This window comes from Mustelus asterias, chromosome 2 (assembly GCF_964213995.1).
Source record: "Mustelus asterias chromosome 2, sMusAst1.hap1.1, whole genome shotgun sequence".
In the NCBI taxonomy this organism is placed as follows: Eukaryota; Metazoa; Chordata; class Chondrichthyes; order Carcharhiniformes; family Triakidae; genus Mustelus; species Mustelus asterias.
This window is the reverse complement of record NC_135802.1, coordinates 138449137-138472666: the sequence shown is the minus strand read 5'-3', so window position 1 is coordinate 138472666 and position 23530 is coordinate 138449137. Positions and strand designations below refer to the sequence as shown.

The 23530-nt window shown below is 45.2% G+C and overlaps 1 protein-coding gene across 5 annotated transcripts in view; it reads right to left on the bottom strand.

The window, feature by feature from the left end:
- eepd1 (endonuclease/exonuclease/phosphatase family domain containing 1) overlaps positions 1-23530 on the bottom strand; it is a 197636-nt gene that overhangs the window by 57317 nt on the left and 116789 nt on the right. For all 5 annotated transcript variants that reach the window (XR_013500904.1, XR_013500905.1, XR_013500906.1 and 2 more), the window contains exon 4: positions 13395-13446. Coding sequence is in view for 2 of the 5 variants with exons in the window: in XM_078241983.1 (XP_078098109.1) it covers positions 13395-13446 (52 nt within the window). In the remaining 3 variants the exon portion in view is untranslated. The remainder of the gene's footprint in view (positions 1-13394; positions 13447-23530) is intronic.

Sequence of the window (23530 nt, the reverse complement as noted above, 5' to 3'; positions counted from 1 at the left end):
CACTGAGAAGGAGGGTGAATTAGAGTGGGCAGATCCACCATCAAAACCAGGAACAGAAACAATTAGAAAATTTGGATTAAGGGAGAAAATTAAAAATTGCCATTATTAATTCACAATCAGAAGATGGTGACCCCACACTTCAAATTGTGAATTTTCTGGGCATGAGAGGCTGATTATCATGATCATTCATGATTTACCACATAATTAAAAGGGTACTTGCACTCTTCATTATTAGACATAACTTTGTGGCAAGTTTAATGAGCCATTAATGTACAAAGGGTGAGATACTGTCTGCAAAGATAATGGGAGAGCGGCAAGAACATCTAACGATGAGTTTACGCTGCAATTGTAATGTTTGCAGAACATCACCTTCTCAGTGATGCTGCTGTTTGGGAATGTAATCGCAGACTGGCTCCAGATTCACAGTTCAATCTGACAAAAGGCAAAGGAATGGACAGCAAGATCTCCTGGCAGGGGGAAATCTCTCTGCATTTGTCTGAAAGGTCAGTTTGATTTGTGACATCTGATTTAGGCTAACTGCAAAACCAAAACCTCTATTCTCCACTGCTAAACCTAAAACTCTTGTTGATCTTATAAAAGCAGGTTTGTACACTTAGCAGTTAACATTCTTATAACTGCTTTTTCCCACGTACATAATTTTCCCAATTTTGCAATTTTTAGCACTCTTATTTTTAAAATGAAAGTCATACGAGGAGAGAGTGCAATTTTCTCCAGTGCCTCAATGGGTTTTATACAGAAAACCATTAAACCAATGAGGCCAGGATTGTTCCAGCTTCCAAATCTGATCTGTGGGCTGGAACTCTGCCACCCCGCCCGTCCAGAATCGGAGCAGGCGAGGGTCCGACCACGGAAATCTCCGTTGACCGCGGGCAGGAATTTCCGGTCTCGCCCGAGCAAGGCCATAAATTCCCGCCCCATCTTGCCAATCTCAGCAGCCTTGCATGGACGCCAGGTGAGGACGAGATTGGTTTTGGCCTGGCAACCCCCAAGGTAGAAGATCATGGATCTTTGCCATCACACCTCCCACATGAATAACGGATGCTTGGGTGTGGTACCTGAGGATAGTGGTTAAGGTGCACCTCAAAATTCTGCTTTTCTTTTGGCAGACTGACAGGTGCAGGCTGGGAAAGGAACACCGAGTACCAGAGACAATTCCAAGTTTGTGAAGGAGTGTTGCATGTTTTAGGTGTGGCGTGCTTGGCAGGAACGTTGGACCTACAGTTCCCACAGCTTTCCCTTGTTGGAGGTTTCCTCACTTCATGTCTGTGTTAATATATTGGCAATTACATTGTTAACATTTGTTAATGTCATGTCAGTTACATTCAGACAGGATCAGAAGTGCCCCCACCCTGGCCAACCGGCCTTTGGCTGGTCTGTCAATTTTTCCACAAATATTCCCATTGTGGGCGGGGCTGGATCGGCAATTAGATCGGCTACCCAGCTCTGCCTCTCAATCAGCTCTCTTGACCCTACCACAACGTCTGTGCTTATCGGGCATCCAAATTTAGGTGAGGTTTAATTTTCTTTAGCTAAACACTGGGAAGGTCATTGCAAATTGTCTTTGACCCCATCAGCAAAGCCTTACCAATTGCATTCCCCTCCTTGACCACCGTCTCAAGCTGAAGTCGACCATTCACAACCTTGGTGTCCTGTTTACTACAAGCTGAATTTCCAATCCTAGGCATCCAACATGCAGAGCACCTACTTCCACCTCTGTAGCACTGTCCAGCTCCACCAGAGCCCGTCTCCTTCCCAAACTCTCATCCAGTCTTGAACCCAATTATTCCAGTGCCCTCGTGACAGTCTTCAAACCTCAGCTCTTCTCTCCTCCAAAGCTCTGCTGCTCCTCACTTACCATCCACAAAGTTCCACTCCTCTTTGGCCTCGTTTATCTACATTGCTCCAGGTCCTCCAAGATCTCTTTTAAAATTCCCATCTTTGTGCTTAAACCCCAAATGCTGTCACCTCTCCTGCTCTAGCCTTCTGAAGCCCTCATTTCCAATCTCTTTCTTTCTCGGATGACCTTGTGCATGTTTTCCACATCCTGCGGAACTGACAGCTGTGCCATCAATTCCCTAGACCCCAAACTCCACAATTCCTGCCCCAAGTCCTTCTCTCTGGTAGCATGATGACACAGTGGTTAACACTGCTGCCTCACAGCACCACGGACCCAGGTTTAATTCCGGCCTTGGGTGACTGTGTGGAGTTTGCACGTTCTCCCCATGGCTGTGTGGGTTTCCTCCGGGTGCTCCTGTTTCCTCCCACAGTCCAAAGATGTGCAGCTTAGGTAGATTGGCCATGCTAAATTGCTCCTTAGTGTCCCGAGATGTATAGGTTAGATGGATTAGCCATGGTAAATGTGTGGGGTTATGAGGATAGGACAGAGAAAGAGCGCCTAGGTAAGATACTCAGTCAGAGGGTAGGTGCAGACTCGATGGCCAAATGGCCTCCTTCTGCACTGCAGAGATTCTATGGTTTCTGTGGAAGACACTCCTTAAAACCCAACCTGCTAACTCCTTATTTGGAGTTGCCTCAACATCTATTACTCCCCACTTAAGCCTCTGAAGTTTTCCAACAACAGCAACAACATGCATTTAAATAGCACCTTTAACATAATAAAAGTGATGCGAGGGAAAAGCTTTTCACCCAAAGGGTGGTTGGCGTTTGGGATGAATTTCCTGAGAGGGTGTTGCAGGCTGGTTCGATATGAGTGTTCAAAAGGGAATTGGATTGCGATCTGAAAAGAAAGAATGTGCAAGGTTATGGGGATAGGGCAGCAAAGTGGGTCTTGGTCAAATGTTCTTTCAGAGCCTGTGCAGACTCGATGGGCTGAATGGCCTCCTTGGGCACTGTAAAAATTCTGAGATTCTGTGAAGCATCCCAAGGCGCTTCATGGAGTATTATAACACAGTGTATAACACAAAGCCACTTAAGGTGATATTCTGACAGATTACCGAACGCTTTGTCAAATAGGTTTTGAGCAGGAAAGCAAAGTAGCAAGGAGGCAATTCTGGAGCGTGTTGCCTAGGGAAATGAAGACACAGCTACCAATTACAGAGCGATTATTATTTGGAGTTAACAAGAGGGCAGGATCAGAGCAGGCTATTTCAGGAATTTTTGCTGTGATAAAGGCATTTCATAAATATAAATTGGTATGATAGTGTAAATAGCATGTCATGTTCTTTTCACTGCTTGACTACATTCAATAAGTGGATTATTACACTCCTATTCCCGTTAAGTTTCTGATCGATGGTGACTCCATACCGGCAGCAGCAGTTCATGGTGGCTCACCACCACTCTTTTTTAAGGGATGGATTATAAATGCTGGCCTTGCCAGCGATGTCCACAACCCCTGAATGTACAAAAAAGAAAACCTTTTTTTCCTCAATGTTGCCAATTTCATTAAACAATTTATAGCTTAGATGTGCGGGTTAGGTTGATTGGCCGTGCTAAACTAACACTTAGTGTCAGGGGATTAGCAGGGTAAATATGTGGGGTTACTGGAATAGGGCCTGGGTGGGTTCGTGGTCAGTGCAGAGGCCGAACGGCCTCCTTCTGCATTGCTGGGATTCTACCTATTTACATCTTAATTTAAGAAAAAGCAACATTTAAATTCCATTTCTTATGCTGACTCAAACGATATATATAAAACAATACATATCGTTTTATTTTTGATACAGAGTGATTGGGCTATTTTTGGAATGTTAATTTTATTTTTTAAGGATGTGACAGTCTACCTGCAGTTACTTATCTAAGTGTATAATTATAAACCAAATTTTTTAAAAATCTCTCCTAGTAGCATCAGTCATTTGCCTACTGACAGCATGAACTGCACACGGGCTGATGTTATCGACTTCCTTGTATCAGGCTGGAAGGAGCTGGAAGGCAGGGAAAGAAATCGAGAGTGTAGTGACCTTGACTGAGCAAACTCTAGCAGTGGATTTCAGGTTATGTTGCAGAAGGTGATGCAGTTCAGTCCTAGCCTCCTTATGAACCGCTTCTCAAGGAGCGACAGGTATACTGTGTTGGGTCAATCTGGGAGGGTGTGCTTTCCTGCAAACATAGCCTTTTCTATCTGATCTCTCTGCAGCAGCGCCTGCTTTGTGGGGCGGCACAGTGGTTAGCACTGCTGCCTCACAACGCCAGGGGCCCGGGTTCGATTCCGGCCTTGGGTGACTGTCTGTATGGAGTTTGCACGTTCTCCCCGTGTCTGCGTGGGTTTCCTCGGGTGCTCCAGTTTCCTCCCACAGTCCAAAGATGTGCAGGTTACGTGGACTGGCCATGGTAAATTGACCCTTAGTGTCTCAAGATGTGTAGGTTAGGGGGATTAGGAGGGTAAATATGTGGGGTTAAGAGGATAGGGTGGGCCTGGCTAAGATGCTCTGCCGGAGAATCAGTGCAGACTCAATGGGCTGAATAGCCTCCTTCTGCACTGTAGGGATTCTATGATTGCTCCCATCACTGCTCCTTCTCCTCTAACCCAGTTCTGCACCCTATTCTTTCCCTCTCCCCTATGTATTCTATGAACAGTATGTTTTGTCTGTATAGCGTGCAAGAAACAATACTTTTCACTGTATCCCAATACATGTGACAATAATAAATCAAATCAAAAAAGTGATTCTGTAGCACTGTTTTGAACAACTGTAGGTGACTTCTCCCCAATGTCCTGATCAAGATTTATCAGCCAACAGCCCTAAAACAGATTGTCTAGTCATCATCTCACTGCTTTCCTGGGGAGTTTTCTGTGTGCAAATAGGTTACCACATTTGCTACATTACAGCAGTGACTAGATTTTAGGAGTAGTTAATTGGCTGTAAAGCTCTTTGGGACATCCTAAAGTGCTATATAAATATATGTTTTCTATTGGTACCCAATAAGATGGGAAACCTGCAAGGGTATGCCCAGTGGGACTCCTCCATTTCAGTTAGTGACACTGCCCCCTCTATCATGTTGATGCTCCTCGACTCTCCACCCACTCTTTACCCTCCGCTTCTCCCACTCGACCTGCTTCTCATTCAGACCAGAATCAAACTGTAAATTAGCTGTTCCTTCGAGCGATGGGGAATGGCGTCAATGGTAAGGGCTGCTCCAGTCTCCCAGTGGTACATGCTCTGTACCACTGACCTTCAACCATCACCAGAACAGAAAGACTCCACATCACAACCGTGTCCAGGGTTTAATGAATCAGATCAGGCGGACGGGAATGACATGGTGACGGCGTTGATAACTAAGTGACTGCGGTATCTGACAAGAGACACACTATTGACTATAGCGCGTCAGCAGCAGTGCCAATCATATCAGATCACGATTAATTAACTTGTAGCAATATGTTAGCAGCACAGGCACTTTGAGCATTGGGATGCGGTTTGAGAAGTGCAGTTTCAGAATCTCAATTATAATCTCATGACAGGAACCATTGCAGTGAATGACAAAGGCCTTTTGCTCAAAAGTATGCAGATCCACAGGATATACCCAGCGATGAAGGGTTCAATACAGCAAAAACAACTACAGACAATAAGACGTTGGATTAAAAACCTGTTTTTTTAATTTATCGGGCTTAAAGACTGGAATCTAGCAGGAATTATTTTGGGATTGTGGCCGATTTTGGGAGACCTGTCACTGAGGAATCACTAGCATAAATATGCATCAGCACCCACTTAAAATAAACTTTGGTTGCAATGCCCAAGATGAAATACATTAGGGCAGGCTCAGCATAAAAGGCCAAAGATAGGTGAAAATAGCTTGGTAAGAAGTCTCACAACACCAGGTTAAAGTCCAACAGGTTTATTTGGAATCATGAACTTTCGGAGCACTGCTCCTTCATCAGGTGAGTGGCTCAGAAGACAAAAACTGACATTAGTACATTGACATCTGCATTGCTTTAAAGCAAAAGCCACTCGTCTGAAGAAAGAGCAGTGCTCCGAAAGCTCGTGATTCCAAATAAACCTGTTGGACTTTAACCTGCTGTTGTGAGGCCTCTTACTGTGCCCACCCCAGTCCAACGCCGGCATCTCCACATCATGAAAATAGCTTGGGCATCCTTAAGCAAGAAGCTAAACAACATTGTGCCAGATGAGCTCATATTCCCGTGACTTGTAATAAACAGGTTTCCTCCTCCCCTCCCCTGTAGACTCATATTTTTAGTTTTATTAAAAATGACTTACATACGACAGTTGGAATTTGATTTGGTGCACCAATCCGGCAACAGAATGCGGTAACATATTGGTGCGGCAATCTTTCTTTCAAAAACAATGTAATACCCCAAATTATTCTGCCAATAATCTTACTCCTTGAGAAAAGCCGGAATAGCATGGACCCTCTTTGAGAAGTCAACACATTTGAAAGTAGAGCAAAATGATGTATTATAGAGTGTACTTTGTGAAAGCCCGGGGTTCTTTTAAAACTGCAAACAAAGCAATTTGGCCTGAAGAAAATGGTCATCAACCAGGGATGTGGAGTGCGTTGTTTGGAATGGGTTAACTACTACCTTCCACTTCACGCCTAATTGGTATGCTAATTGTTTAATCATACTCACCGGGATATATAAAGGGGTCACAGGTGACACTGGGTGTTGGATGTGTTTGTGGAGTTGAATCAGAAAATAAAGTGAGTTTATGGAAAAAGAAAGTTTTGATATGCACGTGCAGAAATTCTCCACTGAGCCATTTTACTCAGTGCGGAGTCTGCACGTTCTCCCCGTGTCTGCGTGGGTTCCCTCCGGGTGCTCTGGCTTCCTCCCACAATCTGAAAGACATGCTGGTTAGGCGCATTGAACAGGCACCGGAGTGTGGCGACTGGGGGAATTTCACAGTAACTTCATTGCACTGTTAATGTAAGCCTACTTGTGGCTAATAAATAAACTTTACTTTTTTACTGAGAGTGGGACTGCTTGACCTTGGTTGCACTACAATTATATTATACAACACAGGAAATGGCCAATCAGCCCATGTGTTTGTGCCAACTATTTGAAAGAGCTCAGATGAAGCAATTTTTTAAAACACCATCTCGGCCTTTTGGCTAAGATGAAGCTCAGATCAAACACCGGAGGGGGTGCCAATGCCTGCTCCTATCAGCTTGGATTTTGTTGATTGAGCCCAAGACAGGAAGAATGGGGCCTGTCTTGTCAGCTTGGATCTGCAATGTCTTTCTTATAGGGACTTTGATTGGACCAATTTGGTCTTTGATTGGATAAAAATATTTTTAAAACTATTTGAAAGAGGTCAGAACAGAGGACCGGGACTTCCAGCATGATTCCACAATTTTTCAAGTATATATCTAATTTATTTTTGGAAGTTACTATTGAATCTGCTTTCTCCACTCTTTCAGGAAGTGTATTTCACGCCATAACAGCATCTTGCAGAACAAGGTTTTGCCTCATCTCCCTTCTTCTTTTGCCAATCATCTTAAATCTGCTTAATGTCCAATCCAAATTGGCGGAACAAAGATGACATTTCGGACCTTGTACAACTTGTTCTGCTCAGGGAACCTCTATGAAGCAGTTCACACACAAGATGCCCTGAAGGTAGCTGAAGAAATGTCGCCTTGTACTTTGAGGCAATGCCAGAGAAATGCAAGCTGTTGCATCTTTCAAGTACTGTAGGGCACAGATAACCGAGATGTGTAGTGAGCCACAAAATGGTAATAGAGCAAAAGCTCCCAATTTGAAAAATAGTGACTCACTAACAGTGGTGAAGTGAAGCCTGAAAGAAGCATTCACCCTCCCCACTATTCTCCACCTGTTCCACCTCTGGGACTCGATTCCTAAGAAGTTAAACAATGAGTGTAAACAGTAGTCAAATAAAAGAATTGTGATCATGATGGTCTCGATACTGTTAATATATTCTTAACGTCATCACTGGAGTTTCAACAACAACACAGCACGGTGTTGAGGGCGGCACAGTGGTTAGCACTGCTGCCTCACAGCGCCAGGGACCCGGGTTCAATTCCGACCTTGGGTGACTGTCTGTGTGCAGTTTACACGTTCTCCCCATGTCTGCGTGGGTTTCCTCCAGGTGCTCCGTTTCCTCCCACAGTCCAAAGATGTGCAGGTTAGGTGGATTGGCCATGGTAAATTGTCCCTTAGTGTCAGGGGATTAGAAGGGTAAATACATGGGTTACAGGGATAGGGCCTGGGCGGGATTGGTACAGACTCGATGGGCCGAATGGCCTCCTTCTGCACTGCAGGGATTCTATGAAAAGAAAATTCTGTAAACCTCTCCACCACAGCATACAGTCTTTTTAAACAACTCCAGAGCTTTGCTTGCAATATACTATCTAGAAATCCATTACAAGTATTATCACTGTTCGACTGAAGACCTTCATGACATCAATCCTAAATTTGCCTTTTGTCAGTGTGTGCATTTCCATAATTTATCACAAATGTACTTTGCACTTCTATCTCTCTGACGCTGCTGTTTAATTCTAAAAATATTCTATCACATTTAGCCCACGCTAGCTTCAGTGCAATCTGGGTAGAATGACAGATTTCCTTACCAGTGTCCTGACTCTAAAGCACATTTCGATTTTAGTGCCAGTGAAATAGAGACAGAGGCTGAGAACAGCAAGTTGCTAAATACAGGATAGTTCAAAGAAATGACTGGAATAATCTTGGAGTCAATTATGCAAATGACAGTCTGCACAAATATCTCTATAAGAAGTTTAACAACACCAGGTTAAAGTCCAACAGGTTTATTTGGTAGCAAAAGCCACACAAGCTTTCGGAGCCTTAAGCCCCTTCTTCATGTGAGTTATCTCTGTCCATAGGTCACACAAATCCCTATCGCAGTTTACAACCACAAAGTTAATATGCACTCAATAACGCTAGGCAAAATGAAACACGCTTCCTCTTCTGGTACCCAGAATTAGTCATCTCAAAATCAGAGTCTTCTGCTGTATTCCATTCCAGCTAACTCTCCACATTCTGAATCCCCTCATCTGATTTTCTTGCACTCGGCCAGTCACTGCTACCTCCTTTATACTTGTGAACTTTACAAATCCCGCCTTCCCCCTTCACCTCCCTTTTCATCTATTTTAATTTACATTGCTCCAGTGCAACAAAGGACAACAACTTGGTGGTGGGCGAGTGGAATTGGCTGCCGTCAGTGGTGGTGGAGGCAAACTCAATAGGGACTTTTAAGAGACTCCTGGATGAGTACATGGGACTTAATAGGATGGAGGGCTATAGGTAGGCCTAAAAGGTAGGGATATGTTCGGCACAACTTGTGGGGCCGAAGGGCCTGTTTGTGCTGGAGTTTTTCTATGTTTCTAACTTCCATATTTGGATTTCCAATAAATACACGATATCCATTTATTCATGACAGATCAATGCTCTCAAGGTAACCTCTGACCTTGTTACTAATTTCTGAATCTTTCACACATTAATGATATTGCGTGCCTTAAACGCTGCCTTTTTTTAAAAACAAATTCTCGGACACGGCCAAGAAGTAGTAACTCAACTCAGAGATTATCTCACTTTGCATTGAAGCCTTCTTTCAATTTTATGTTTCCTTATTTTCAGCTGGCAATTTGAAACTTACTTGAACCGTATACAACATTGCTGTTTCTTTTATCAGCTGCAGGTCTTTAAACTGGTTTCTCTCAGATCAGAAGATTGAGAGGAAAGAAGTTGACAGAGACAAGCAGCTGTCCTGTACATAAAATCTTAACTATAAGATAAGGGGGACCTAGCGAGGGTAAATGCATGGGGTAACGGGGATAGGGGTTGGGTGGGATTGTGGTCGGTGCAGACTCGATGGGTCGAATGGCCTCCTTCTGCACTGTAGGGATTCTATGATTCTATGATAAGGGGTGGCATGATGGCACCGTGGTTAGCACTGCTGCTTCACAGCACCAGGGACTCGGGTTTAATTATGGCTTAGAGTGACTGTCTGTGTGGACTTTGCACATTTTCCCCGTGTCTGCGTGGGCTTCCTCCGGGTGCTCCAGTTTCCTCCCGCAGTCCAACGATGTTTAGGTTAGATGGATTAGCCATGGTGAACGTGCGGGGTTAGAGGGATAGGGTGGGGAAGAGCACCTGGGTAAGATACTATGCCAGAGAGTCGGCGCAGACCCGATGGGCCAAATGGCCTCCTTCTGCACTGTAGGGATTCTATAATTCTATTTGATGATTCTATATTGGAAACCCCGTCCAATCATGACTCAAATTTTAAATTTCTAATTCTTGTATTCCAATTGCTCCATGGCCTCACTCCCCGCTCCTTTTGTGCCTTTTGCATAACCTGCATTCCTATGGTCCACAAGCAGCTGGGCCTCCATCCATCCAGGCTTACACTCTGGATATCCTCCCTAAATCTCTGCCCCTTTCAAAACCCTCAATAAAATGTCTCTTTGACCAAGCTTTCAAATCATCTCTCCCAATGTCTTTGGCTCACCCTGAATTTTTTTTCTGATTATGCTCCTGTGATGTGCCTCAGTCTGCTTTTAACCACACTGTGATTGCACGTTGTTGCATTGTCAAAAAGTACCACCATGAAAAATCATACTTGTCGCCAACTCCTGCTATGAACATTTCCTTTAGCCCGAGGGCTCCGGACCATGTTGTGGTAGTACTACACAAAAAATCAGCAGTCCACCTCTACCTTAACCAAACGTCACTTTATTTACACACAGGCAGTACAGACAGTAAGTTGAAAGAGGCTATTCAAGTGTAGATGTTGTTTTGGAGGCATTACAGCTAAGCCTAATCCTACTCTCTCAAGACCCAGACAGGCAAACTAAACGCATCCACACTTGTCAACAGGAGTAATTCATTAGCGATGAGGAGCCAGAACCTTGACAGAGATTTTCCCTCCCTTGCCTAAGGATGTTGAGGTCAATTATAGCATTCCCACTACGGCTAACGTCCGGGCTAACAACAGATAAATCAGAGCAGAGATCAGGTCAGGAATCTTCTGGTACTGTGCAACTTAATGCCATCACATATGGTGCGCTGATCCTCAGGATAACTTGCTATGTCCATTTCTAATGGGGAATGTATTAAATACTAAATCATTTATATATATATATATATATACACATATATAAAGATATGCTGATGACTATAATTGATTGTGTCACACCTTCAATATTTTGCTTTTAAAACGGTTAACTACCTAGCATACACACAATAAAAGCAGCATCAAAATGCTGATCTGATCCTGTTGAATGATGAATTTAGAAGATTAAATAATTAACTGCAAAGCGGATTCCTCCTTTTCATTCATTGGATTCCTGCATTAAAAAAAGCTGCAAGTCCCTAACATGTTTCCTACCATGAATTACAAATTTATTCAAGTCAATGAGTGAAATATTAACTGAGGTTCAAGGGATGCCTCACATCAGCACTGCAGGACAAGGTCATATCAAGGAGTGAGGAACCTGGGCATACCTGTGTTATAGTTTATGATGAATCTACATTACTCCTAAACCTTGTACTTTGTAAGAGAACAACAAAGTAAATGCCTGCTAATGGTATAAAATGCGATGCTGATTATGTAGAGGTCCATTAGTTTTAATTAGGTCACTGAGGTTTACTGGATGTGGGTGTAGATGCACAGTTTGCTTTTGCACAGTAGCTGGGAATGACATGTTTCCTATGCATCTTAAACAGTTTTCATCCTTTCAGCTTCAGTAGTCTGAAGCGTCTGCTTCAATGCCGAGCCACTTCACAGGAGCAGGCAGGCAGGCAAGCTCACAATTTAAGGCCAATGGCTTCCTCCCCACAAAACACCACACAACCAGTCACCCCCACTCCCCCACTCATTACAAATCAGTGGGTGAGGATCCCTTAGTACTGCCGCTGGGAAGCTAAACTGGTTTCAAATCAAACAATGCTTCAACTTAAAGGACCACTCTGAACTGAAAGCAGCATGATGTGTACTTCTACCATTGTTGGAAAACCCATAAGCTCCAAGAAATAAAAGGATCCACATTTGGGTGGTGGAAACTGTCCAGTGGCGAGTTCCTCCTCTTTCCTGCCTGGGAACAGAAACATGTTTCAGAGCAAAGATGTAGTACTGTTGATAAAATGTAATTCCAAATTAAGGCCAAAGAAAGAATCGGAGCTCTCAATGCATTGAGAAAATTGGAAGCAAATGTTCAAACCCCTGTACACAGAATCCAGTTTCTCTGGTTAATGAACCTATAGCCCAGAGGAAATTAGAGTACTTTTTATCGTGCCTAGGATACCATACAACAATTTCTGTATTCCATAATCCTTTACTCATAACTAAATATGAAACCCAAACTGCATTGAATTTGTGCCACATACAGTTTATACCTGCCAAGTTTGTAAATACACTGACGCACTGCCCAAACGGCACTGTTATATATATCACTGAATGTTGGAGTGAACTATAAAACTGTCAATGAACCGAAATAGCAGTATCATGACACTCTGTACTCAGGTCTTTAGTCTTATGGTCATCGGCAAAACACATAAAAATCTTCAACTTTTATTAAACAGAATATGTAATAGTAACCATTACATGCAAGGTGAATCTGGGCTTTCCTGTTCAGGCTGTGACTCTAGGTGCAATTACTGCTCTCATGGCCAAAGCTTACTATGTGTTGGCTCTGTAGTATAAAGGGTTAACAGGTGGATATGTTAAGATATGACATGGACGATGTACCACTGACACTAGTCAGTCAGATGTTAGACTCTCTCTTTCATGCCTACTCTGTAACCTGTTTAGATATAGCACTAATAAGCAGATACCAGAGTATGTCTCCAGTCTGTCTGAGAACCAAGTTCCATTCCCAGTGGTAAATTTTCCAGTCCTGCCCATCATGGGAATCTTCACTGGTGGGATGGACCATTTAAAGGTTTATTGACCTCAAGTGGGAATTTCCGGTCTCAGGACGAGGGTGACTGAAAAATCCTGCCCCCGAGAGTCCAAGACAAAATGACCCATCTCAGAACAGGCTCCACTGGCTGTAAAACACTTTAGGATGTCCTGAGCTTGTAAAAGGCAATCTATAGATGCAAGTCGTTCATTTTTATCTTCCTATAAGTTGTGCTCTGCACCACAGAGAAAGAGGTTATTATTACCACTGTGGCTTCCCCTGAATCATCTCCAAAAAGGAGCAGTGTAAATCAACATGTATGTACCCCGACCTGGGCATTACATTCATAAGAGGACACTGCCCCAACCCCACTGCCGCAATCCATGGCATATCCCAGGGGGTTCAGCTGGTAGACATAAACCATTTTAGCTTTACTCTCGTTGTCTGTGACATTACCTGAAATGGCAAAGGAGTTAATGGTTCTCCACAGAAGTCCAGTCATCCACTATCTGTCACACACAATTATTGACCCACTCCTTAAGATTATACAATGTTCAAAGGCGACAGCTTTTTTCTGTATAAACCTTTACCTTTTCTAGAGCTTCCCGGTCAATAATGTCTTGCACCGCCAATAACTTGATGCTGGAAAATAGGAAAGGCAACACTTCAGTAAATTAAGTTCTCTCATCCAGCATAATATTTGCATATTTAAGACATTTATTAAGGCATCTTTGGGGCTTCCTAGGTCCATCAGGCCACCCTGTCATAAAATTCATGGAAAAGAAGGTAGTGGAAATATTCCCCAAGGGACCATCCAGGCTGCTTTTTTTTTGAAAAGGTGAAGCTACGAACATGTCCCATTGTAGGAAAAATTGTAACAAAAATCAGGGGCAAAAGCATTGCTACTAAATTTTACCCCACAGAAAGTACAAGATTATTTCATTCTTGATGAAGTTGTCAGGGTTGGTAAACCATTTTTTTAATATATTCATTCATGGGATGTTGGCATTGCTGGCTGGACCAACATTTATTGCCCATCCTTGAGGGAATTTGAAAGTCAACCACATTGCTGTGGGTCTGGAGTCACATGTAGGGGCGGCACGGTGGCACAGTGGTTAGCACTACTGCCTCACAGCACCAGGGACCCGGGTTTGATCCCCGACTTGGGTCACTGCCCGAGTGGAGTTTGCACATTCTCCGTGTCTGCATGGGTTTCCACCGGGTGCTCCAGTTCCTTCCCACTGTCCAAACATGTGCGGGTTTGGTGGATTGGCCATGCTACATTACCCCTTCAGGGCCAGAGGGACTAGCTAGTGTAAATGCATGGAGTTATGGGGATAGGGCTTGGGTGGGCTTGTGGTTGGTGCAGACCCGATAGGCCAAATGGCCTCCTTCTGCACTGTAGGATTCTATGGTTCTATGTAGGCCAGACCAGGTAAGGACGGCAGAATTTCTTCCTTAAAGGACATTAGTGAAACAGACAGGTTTTTGCGACAATCGACAACGGTTTCATGATCAGATTCTTAATTCCAGCTTTTTTATTGAATTCAAATTTTAACATCTGCCATTGTGGGATTCAAACCCGGGTCCCCAGAGCATTACTCTGGGTCTCTGAATTATTAGTCCAGCGACAATACCACTACGCCACCGCTTCCGCTACAACCTGAAACAGTCCATATTCCTCTCTCCAATGACACTACCTGACCTGCTAAGTATTTTCAGTATTTTTTACCTTGATTTCAGATTCCCAGCATCCAGAGTATTTTGCTTTTGTCAGCTGCACCTAAAGTGTATTTTAAACAGCAGATGATGTAAAACCCAGACAATTAGATACCGAAGGTTACATTCCAGATGGAATGAGGAAAATTACACAAATTTTTATCCGTTGCGCTGTCATGTCAGCTGTGGTCGCATGGTGTAAAAGCACTTAAAATTGCAGAAAAACCAACATCCACACTTCCAGGAAGGGCTTTTGGATAACAAGTCAGCAGTGGGAACCCTGGCAATTTTTCCCCTGACTCTGGGTGCTGAGGACGGCCGCAACCGGGATATTGGGTTCATGTCACACTATCTGTTACCCCCACAACCTGCCTGGATGTGCAAAATCTCACTAGCTGTCCTGTCTGGAGACAATACACATCTCTTTAACCTGTGCTTAATGCTCCCTCCACTCACATTGTCTGTACCTTTAAGACTTGATTAGCTGTAAAGACTCACATTCCAATCATTATTCATGTAAATTGAGTTTGTGTCTTTGTGCCCTGTTTGTGATCAGAACTCCCACCCACCTGACAATGGGACAGCCTGTTCCGAAAGCTAGTGGCTTTTGCTACCAAATAAACCTGTTGGACTTCAACCTGGTGTTGTTAGACCGTGTTTACCCCAGTCCAACGCCGGCATCTCCACATCTGGGTGCTGAGGCCAGTGGTCACATATTTGTCCCAGGTTAAGACAAGTGCAGAGACCTTTACTCCATCCACAGGTCTCAGCTACACATTGCCATAGAGACCAAGGCCGCAAAACTGAAATGAGTGCAAATGGTACTCCTTGTTTGTTGTTTCTGATGCAGACTGCATGCAAAGTTTGTGCTGCATGCTAATTTAAATGATCACAGAGTGTAGCCAGCACTGAGCAAGCTGTTGAATGGCTATATGCCTGAGGAGGAGATGTAAAATCATGAGAGACTGGCACAAATGAAAGCTAGTCTGCATGGCTCAAAGCCAGTCTGCACCTCTTAAAGGGGAAGTTTATTCTCGCTGGAGCAGGACGTGGAAATCATTCTGCATTGGAGAAAGAATGGTGCAATGAGGCAGGAAGTGGACTCCAAGATTCTCTGGCGTTGCACTAGAGGCCTTGGTGGAGAAGGTTGGAGAGATGTCATCCATCAACAGGGGGGCAGGAGACCCTTGAGACAAACTTTGCAAAGACAGTGAGACCACATGGCCGTGGATGTCAATGCCACCCAGCTAGGCCCTAGGACCTCGAGGCAGTGTTGCAAGAAGTTCAATGACCTCACAAGCAGCCAAGAAAAGCGAATGAATCTTCAAATACCATATCCACTTGCTTCCCACCCTGCTCAATGCGTCACAACCCCCATCACTCACCTACTAACAATTCGGCAGGATTCTTAGCTAATGGCTTTTACTTCACCTCACCTTTGCAAGCTTAGCACACAACCATACCTCAGCTTGCACACACTGCCAGCTATTCAACCAGGACAGCCTCAACACTAAACATACTGCACCACACTCAATTACATTTTGTTCCCTCTAGGGGGACGGGGTGGGCACATAACCAGCAGAGGACAGTTACAACTACAGGCTCAAACCCCAATACAAGAGACACCGATCACCTTCATTGAAGTGGCCATAATTGAGACAAGTGCCAAGTGGCGGGGCTGAAATAATTGAAGATAACAGTATCCATGCAATAATCCCTGTTCACCAGTGAGGTAAATAAGAACTGCAACATTTATTTAAAGATAACTATAATAGAGGCTTGTAGCTTCACAGCTGCAGGTTAGCTTCTAGGATCAAATTGATACAAAAGCCTGCACTTGCTAGGGTGGATACCCCACCCTGGTCCTTGATTGGTTACCTGGGTCACGTGACCCTCTCAGTCGATTTGCCCCTTAAAGGGGACAAACACCACATCCCTCCCCCGAGTTCTTTTATACATTGATAATAATGACTCAGTCCCCAATAATGAGAACATTAAACATATGCAATCTATTCATCATAAGTTGAATCTTTTGGTGGTTTCTGATTTCTAGGGGAGCAGCATAACTCCTCTGTGTTTCCACTGGGGTGCTTTCTGCAGAAACCACTATACCCGGCACTGCCTCAGGTACTGGTACCTCAGCTTCATTCATTTCCATGACACATTGGACAGACAACACTTCCCGCTGGCAACATGCTTTCAGATGGCCGTACTGGCTGCTGGGACAACTCTCATCCTCGTGAATGGTCCACATGCTTCCAGACAATTCTTCCTTGTATATCCACTTCATAACGCAAAGATCCTGTTTTTGATACAGCAACTCTTGGGACCCAACTCGAGCCACATGCAAAATTTCTGACATACTCAGTTTCTTCCAATGAAAGTGACCTTACTGATCTGCCTGAATCATGACTGCTCTTCTGACTACATTGACTGACCTCGACTCTCCCCGGCAAATTCGGAAACACCAGGCTTAGTCTGGTCCTGAGACATTAACAGCTCTGCTGGCACCACTCCCGTTGTAGAGTGCGGAGTATTCTATAGTCGTAGAATCGTACAGTGCAGAAGGAGGCCATTCGGCCCATTGAATCTGCCCCGACCACAATCTCACCCAGGCCCTATCCCCATAACCCCATTGCATTTACCATAGCTAGTCCCCCTGACACAAAGGGGAAATTTAGCATGGCCAATCCACTTAACTAGAACATAGAACATAGAACATTACAGCGCAGAACAGGCCCTTCGGCCCACGATGTTGCACCGACCAGTTAAAAAAAAACTTTGACCCTCCAACCTAAACCAATTTCTTTTCGTCCATGAACCTATCTACGGATCTCTTAAACGCCCCCAAACTAGGCGCATTTACTACTGATGCTGGCAGGGCATTCCAATCCCTCACCACCCTCTGGGTAAAGAACCTACCCCTGACATCGGTTCTATAACTACCCCCCCTCAATTTAAAGCCATGCCCCCTCGTGCTGGATTTCTCCATCAGAGGAAAAAGGCTATCACTATCCACCCTATCTAAACCTCTAATCATCTTATATGTTTCAATAAGATCCCCTCTTAGCCGCCGCCTTTCCAGCGAAAACAATCCCAAATCCCTCAGCCTCTCCTCATAGGATCTCCCCTCCATACCAGGCAACATCCTGGTAAACCTCCTCTGCACCCTCTCCAAAGCCTCCACATCCTTCCTGTAATGTGGGGACCAGAACTGCACACAGTACTCCAAGTGCGGCCGCACCAGAGTTGTGTACAGTTGCAACATAACGCTACGACTCCTAAATTCAAGCTCCCTACCAATAAACGCCAAGACACCATATGCCTTCTTAACAACCTTATCTACTTGATTCCCAACTTTCAGGGATCTATGCACACATACACCTAGATCCCTCTGCTCCTCCACACTATTCAAAGTCCTCCCGTTAGCCCTATACTCAACACATCTGTTATTCCTACCAAAGTGAATTACCTCACACTTCTCCGCATTAAACTCCATCCGCCACCTCTCGGCCCAACTTTGCAACCTGTCTAAGTCTTCCTGCAAACTACGACACCCTTCCTCACTGTCTACCACACCACCGACTTTGGTGTCATCAGCAAATTTGCTAATCCACCCAACTATACCCTCATCCAGATCATTAATAAATATTACAAACAGCAGTGGCCCCAAAACAGATCCCTGAGGTACACCACTTGTAACCGCACATCTTTGGACTGTAGGAGGAAACCGGAGCACCTGGAGGGAACCCACACAGACACGGGGAGAATGTGCAAACTCACACAGAGCCAAGCCGGGAATCGAACCCGGGTCCCTGGCGCTGTGAGGCAGCAGTGCTAACCACTGTGCCGCCCCCAGAAGGAATCGTGAGATTCTGATCTCTGGGGTCACCCTGACTGCTTCTTAATGCCAGCCTTGAAGGTTTGAACTGCTCGTTCAGCCAGTCTGTTGGATGCTGGGTGCTAAAGTACAGTCCTGATGTGTTTGATACCATTTAAAGGAGGTGAATTTTAAAAACTCAGTACTTGGAAAGGCTGTTCCATTAACCAAAACTATAACCTGAATTCTACCCCCCCAACTGCCATGGAGCTGGAGCGGGCGGACAATGGAAATGTAAGTTGACCTCGGGTGGGATTTTCCGGTCTCACTCAAGCAAGGCCGTAAATTCCCACCTATCACCTCAGGTATCCCGTTGGTTGCAAAACACTGATGCAACTTCTCAATTGTAGCGTGCAACGTCATAGATTTCATTTCAAACTCTTCCAGCCACTTTGAATAGCCATCAACAAGGAACAAAAACAGTGTGTCCAAGCATGGCCCTAGATAATCAACATGAACTTGTACCCATGGCAGCCCGGCCATTCCCACAGGTGCAGTGCGGCTGTAGCGGTTCTTGCAATTGGTACTGTTCACAGTGACTCTCAATGTCAACATCGATACCAGGCCACCATATATAACTCCTGATGAGCATCTTCATCTGCGATATACCCAGATGGGCACTGTGCAACACCTTTCCTTGCCCAGGGATGATTACTCTGGCTCCCCAAAGTATGATGCCACCTTCACAACTTAATTCACCCTTTCGTTGATAATATGGTTTCAACTCAATGGTTCACTGGCCCAACCTTTGGTATAGAAGCTGCCCAGTGTCTGGGGGCTGCAGTGGAAGCTCAGACTGCACTCAGCAAGCTCGGTGCTGTCTTCATTGCTGTCATATGAGTATTCAAAGGAGCTTGCAGCATGTCATAGCAGTCCAGCAATCTGCCTTCCAACACATTACTAGAACTGCCCGTGGGACTAGCAGGGATCCCATGGAGCACAAGCTTGCTGTCCTCTCTCAGGATTGCAGCATTTGTCCTCCCAGCACTGCCCCTCAACCAGTGCCCTTGCCCTTTCCCATCAGTCAGGCTGCTGCCACCCATGCCAAGATGGTGCAGTCCAAAGCCGGACCCTTCTGGATCTGGGGATGCTTGGGGTCGTCCACCAAGGCCATCTGCAGTCTTCTCCACTCAATCAGTACTTTAGCACAGACCAGGCTGCAGGAGTAAGAGCACTCGGTCAGACAAAGACAGGCACTGAGGGAATGCACAAGATCATTATCACAGAATCCCTACAGAACAGAAGGAGGCCATTTGGCCCACCGAGTCTGTACCGACCACAATCTCAGCCAGGCCCTATTCCCGTAACCCCACACATTTAACCTGCTAATCCCTCTGACACTAGGGGCAATTTAGCACGGCCAATCAACCTCACCTGCACATGTTTGGAGTGTGGGAGGAAACCTGAGCACCCGGAGGAAACCCACACAGACACGGAGAGAATGTGCAAACACTACACAGACAGTGACCTGAGGCCAGAATTGAACCCTGGAGCTGTGAGGCAGCAGTGCTAACCACTGTGCTACCCTGCCGCCTTTGTTACTTTTCTACGCAATACGGCATGGTTTGATTGATAAATGTGATTTGGAATGTGCATTTCACAGCAGCCTTTACCGTTGCATTGTGGGGAATCAGACACTGTGATGCTCAGCAGTCTGACTGATGGGAAAGAGCGAGGGTACTGGCCAATGGCAATAGTGGGAGGACAAATCCTGTCACCCAAAATTGCGGACAGCAAGCCTGTGCTCAGTGGAATCTCTGCTAGTCCCTCGGGCAAAGATAAGGCGTGGGACTGCGGGCGACCGGGGAATTGGGTTTGCAGTTACAGGTACCACAGACAAATCAATCGTGGACAGCCCGGCTAGTGAGGGGTTGTATTGCATTTCTTATCCATTCCTCCTCCCCTTCAACTTGTTGATGTTCAACTGGTGGTGAGGGCTGTGACCTCACAATGGTCAGCTTGTGCAGCGAGCAGCAGACCATCACAAACCTTGACACCCACTCTGCTGACTTCAGAAGGCTCCTTCAGAATGGTCCAGGGCAATGGAAGCATTAATTAACCACGCAACGTCATTCCATGTGGCAACATCACTTTCACTATATGCAGACTCCCTATGTGAGCATGGGCTGCACATTGGAGTCTTGATACAAAGGACAGCCCTTGTCACCTAATAGCCACTCTCTGATGTGCTGTGATTTCTCAAACGCAGAGCAAGCTGATGCAGAATGAATGCATTTCGAATGCTATCAGGATTGCAGGCATTGACCTTCATGATACATTGCGTACAGTCACTCACCACTTGGGTATTGAGGGAGTGGAGTCCCTTTTGTTTGCAGTGCATCTCACGAGTTGACATGTGGTGCCTGCAAAACAAAGTCCATACAGTGGCACTCTGCACCATGAAGGAGCCTATAATCCTCATGAAGCCACAGGATTACTCTGCCACCTTCCCTCTGTCAAGCTGGAATGAAATGTATTCAGCTCTCTCGAACCCAGAGCTTCAGTGATCTCTACCTTGTGTAACAGTGGATGGCACAAACAGAGATGTTGCGAGTATTGACTATGGCCACAAACTGGAGTAGACAAGTCCACAACCACTGGTACTGCTGCCCTTGCTCTGAGGCTGCAGTTCTGGCTGTGGAGGTCCTTGGTGAAGTGGGGATGTTTGACACTCACTCAACTTTCTGAACATCCTGGGTGGCAATGACCTCCTGCTGTGAGCCCTTCTCCAAGTCCTTTTCCTGCCTCTTGTCTTGCTCTGTGTTGCCTCTGCTCATTCTCCAAGGTCATGCATACCACTGCACCCACGTCTGTGAGCAGAATCCTTGATGTCCGAACAAAGTCCTATAAGTATGTGCCACATGACTCCCTGTAGCTTTAACAACTTGAAACAACTGTGAAAACCACCAAATATTTCAACAATCACAGCAACCCAGCCATTAGAAATCTATCAGCAGCTCTGGTGGGAAGTGGTCGTATAGTGGTATTGTCACTGTACTAGTAGTCCAGACACCCAAGGATAAGGCTGGGTTCGAATCCCACATCTATCCCAGATAGTGGAATTTGAATTCAACAAGAATCTGGAATTTAAAGTCCAATGATGACCATGAAACCATTGTCATAAAAAACACCCATTTGGTTCACTATAAAATCTGCCTGGTCTGCCCTGTGAAATGGCCTAACAAGCCACCCTGTTGTATCGAACCACTAAAATCCTAAAAGAAATGAAATTGAACGGACCATCCAGCATCCACCTAGGAACCAGAAATGACAATGGCAAACCCAGTCCTGTTGACCCTGCAAAGTCTTCCTTCCTAACATCTGGGGGCGTGTGCCAAAATTAGGAGAGATCTGTCTCAAGCAACAGCCTGACATAGTCACACCCATGGAATAATGTCTTAGACACCACCATCACCATCCATGCCCTGTCTCGCCACCGGGACAGACCCAGCAGAGGTGGCAACACAGTGGAGTTGCTCTGGGAATCCTCAACATAGACTCCGGACCCCATGAAGTCTCATAGCATCTTGACAAACATGGGCAAGGCAACCTCTTGCTGATCACCATGTAACGCTGATGAATCAGTACTCCTCCAAGTTTTACAAGGTGGTAAGGTTGCAAAACGTACTCTGGGTAGGTGAATTCAATGTCCATTACCAACAGTGAGTCGATAGCAGGAATACAGGCTGATCTCAAACTAAACTGGACTAGCCATATAAATTCTGTGGCTACAAGAGCACATCAGAGGCTTGGAATCCTGTGGCGAGTAACTCATCTCCTGACTCCCAAATCTTGTCCACCATCTGTAAGTCATAATTCAGTTGCGTGTGTTGGAATACTTTCCATTTGTCTGGATGAATGCAGCTCCAACAACACTGAAGAATCTTGGCGCCATCTAGAACAAAGCACCCCGCTCGATTGGCACCCCATATACAAGAATTCACTCCTTCCACCAACAACAGACAGCAGTAGCAGTGTCTACTATCTACCAGACACACTGCAGATACTCACCAATGATCCTTTAACAGCACCTTCCAACCACAAGACATAGAAGTAGACATAGACCATTCAGCCCATTGAGTCTGCTCTGCCATTCAATGAGATTGTGCCTGATCTGATGTGATAATCCTCAATTCCACTTTCCCAGTTTACCCCCATGACCCTTGATTCCCTTTCTGATTAAAAATCTGTCTATCTCAGCCCTGAACATACTTAACAACCCAGCCTGTATAGCCCTCTGCAGTAAAGAGTTCCACAGCTTCACTGGGAGAAGAAATTCCTCCTCATCTCTGTCTTAAATGGATGATCCTTACTCGGAGATTATGCCCTCTGGTCCTATACTCTCCCACAAGGGGAAACAATTCTCCTGTGAATCCTATACCTCTCAGTCAGGCCCCCTCTCATTCTTCAAAACTCCAATGAGTACAACCCCATGACCAGGACATGGGCAACTGATACATGGAAAACCACCGCCTGTAAGTTTCTCTCCAAACCACTCACCATACTGACTTGGAAATATATCGCTGTTCTTTCACTGACAATGTGTCAAAATCCTGGAACTCCCTCCCTAACAGCCCTGTGGGTGTACCTACACTACATGGACTGCAGCGTTTCAAGAAGGGAGCTCACCACTAACTTCTCAAGTGCAATTGGCGATGGGTAATAAACGCTGGCCTAGCCAACGAGGTCCACATCCCATGAGTGAATAAAAGAAAACCTGAAGATAGTCGATGGCGCCTTTAAATGACAGCGGGGAGTTTATCCAGCTGCTAATTGTATGTTCAGCTATGTAAAGTTAAGAAAAGTAAAGTTGAAGTTTATTTATTAGTGTCACAAGTAGGCTTACATTCACTCTGCAATGAAGTTACTGTGAAAATCCCCGAGCCGCCACACTCCGGTGCCTGTTCGGGTACACTGAGGGAGAATTTCGCACGGCCAATTCACCTAACCTGCACATCTTTGGACTGTGGGAGGAAACCGGAGCACCCGGAGGAAACCCACGCAGACATAGGGAAAACGTGCAAACTCCGCACAGACAGTGACCCAAACTGGGAATTGAACCCAGTCCCTAGCGCTGTGAGGCAGCAGTGCTAACCACTGTGCCTTCCTAGTGGAGCACTGAGTTCC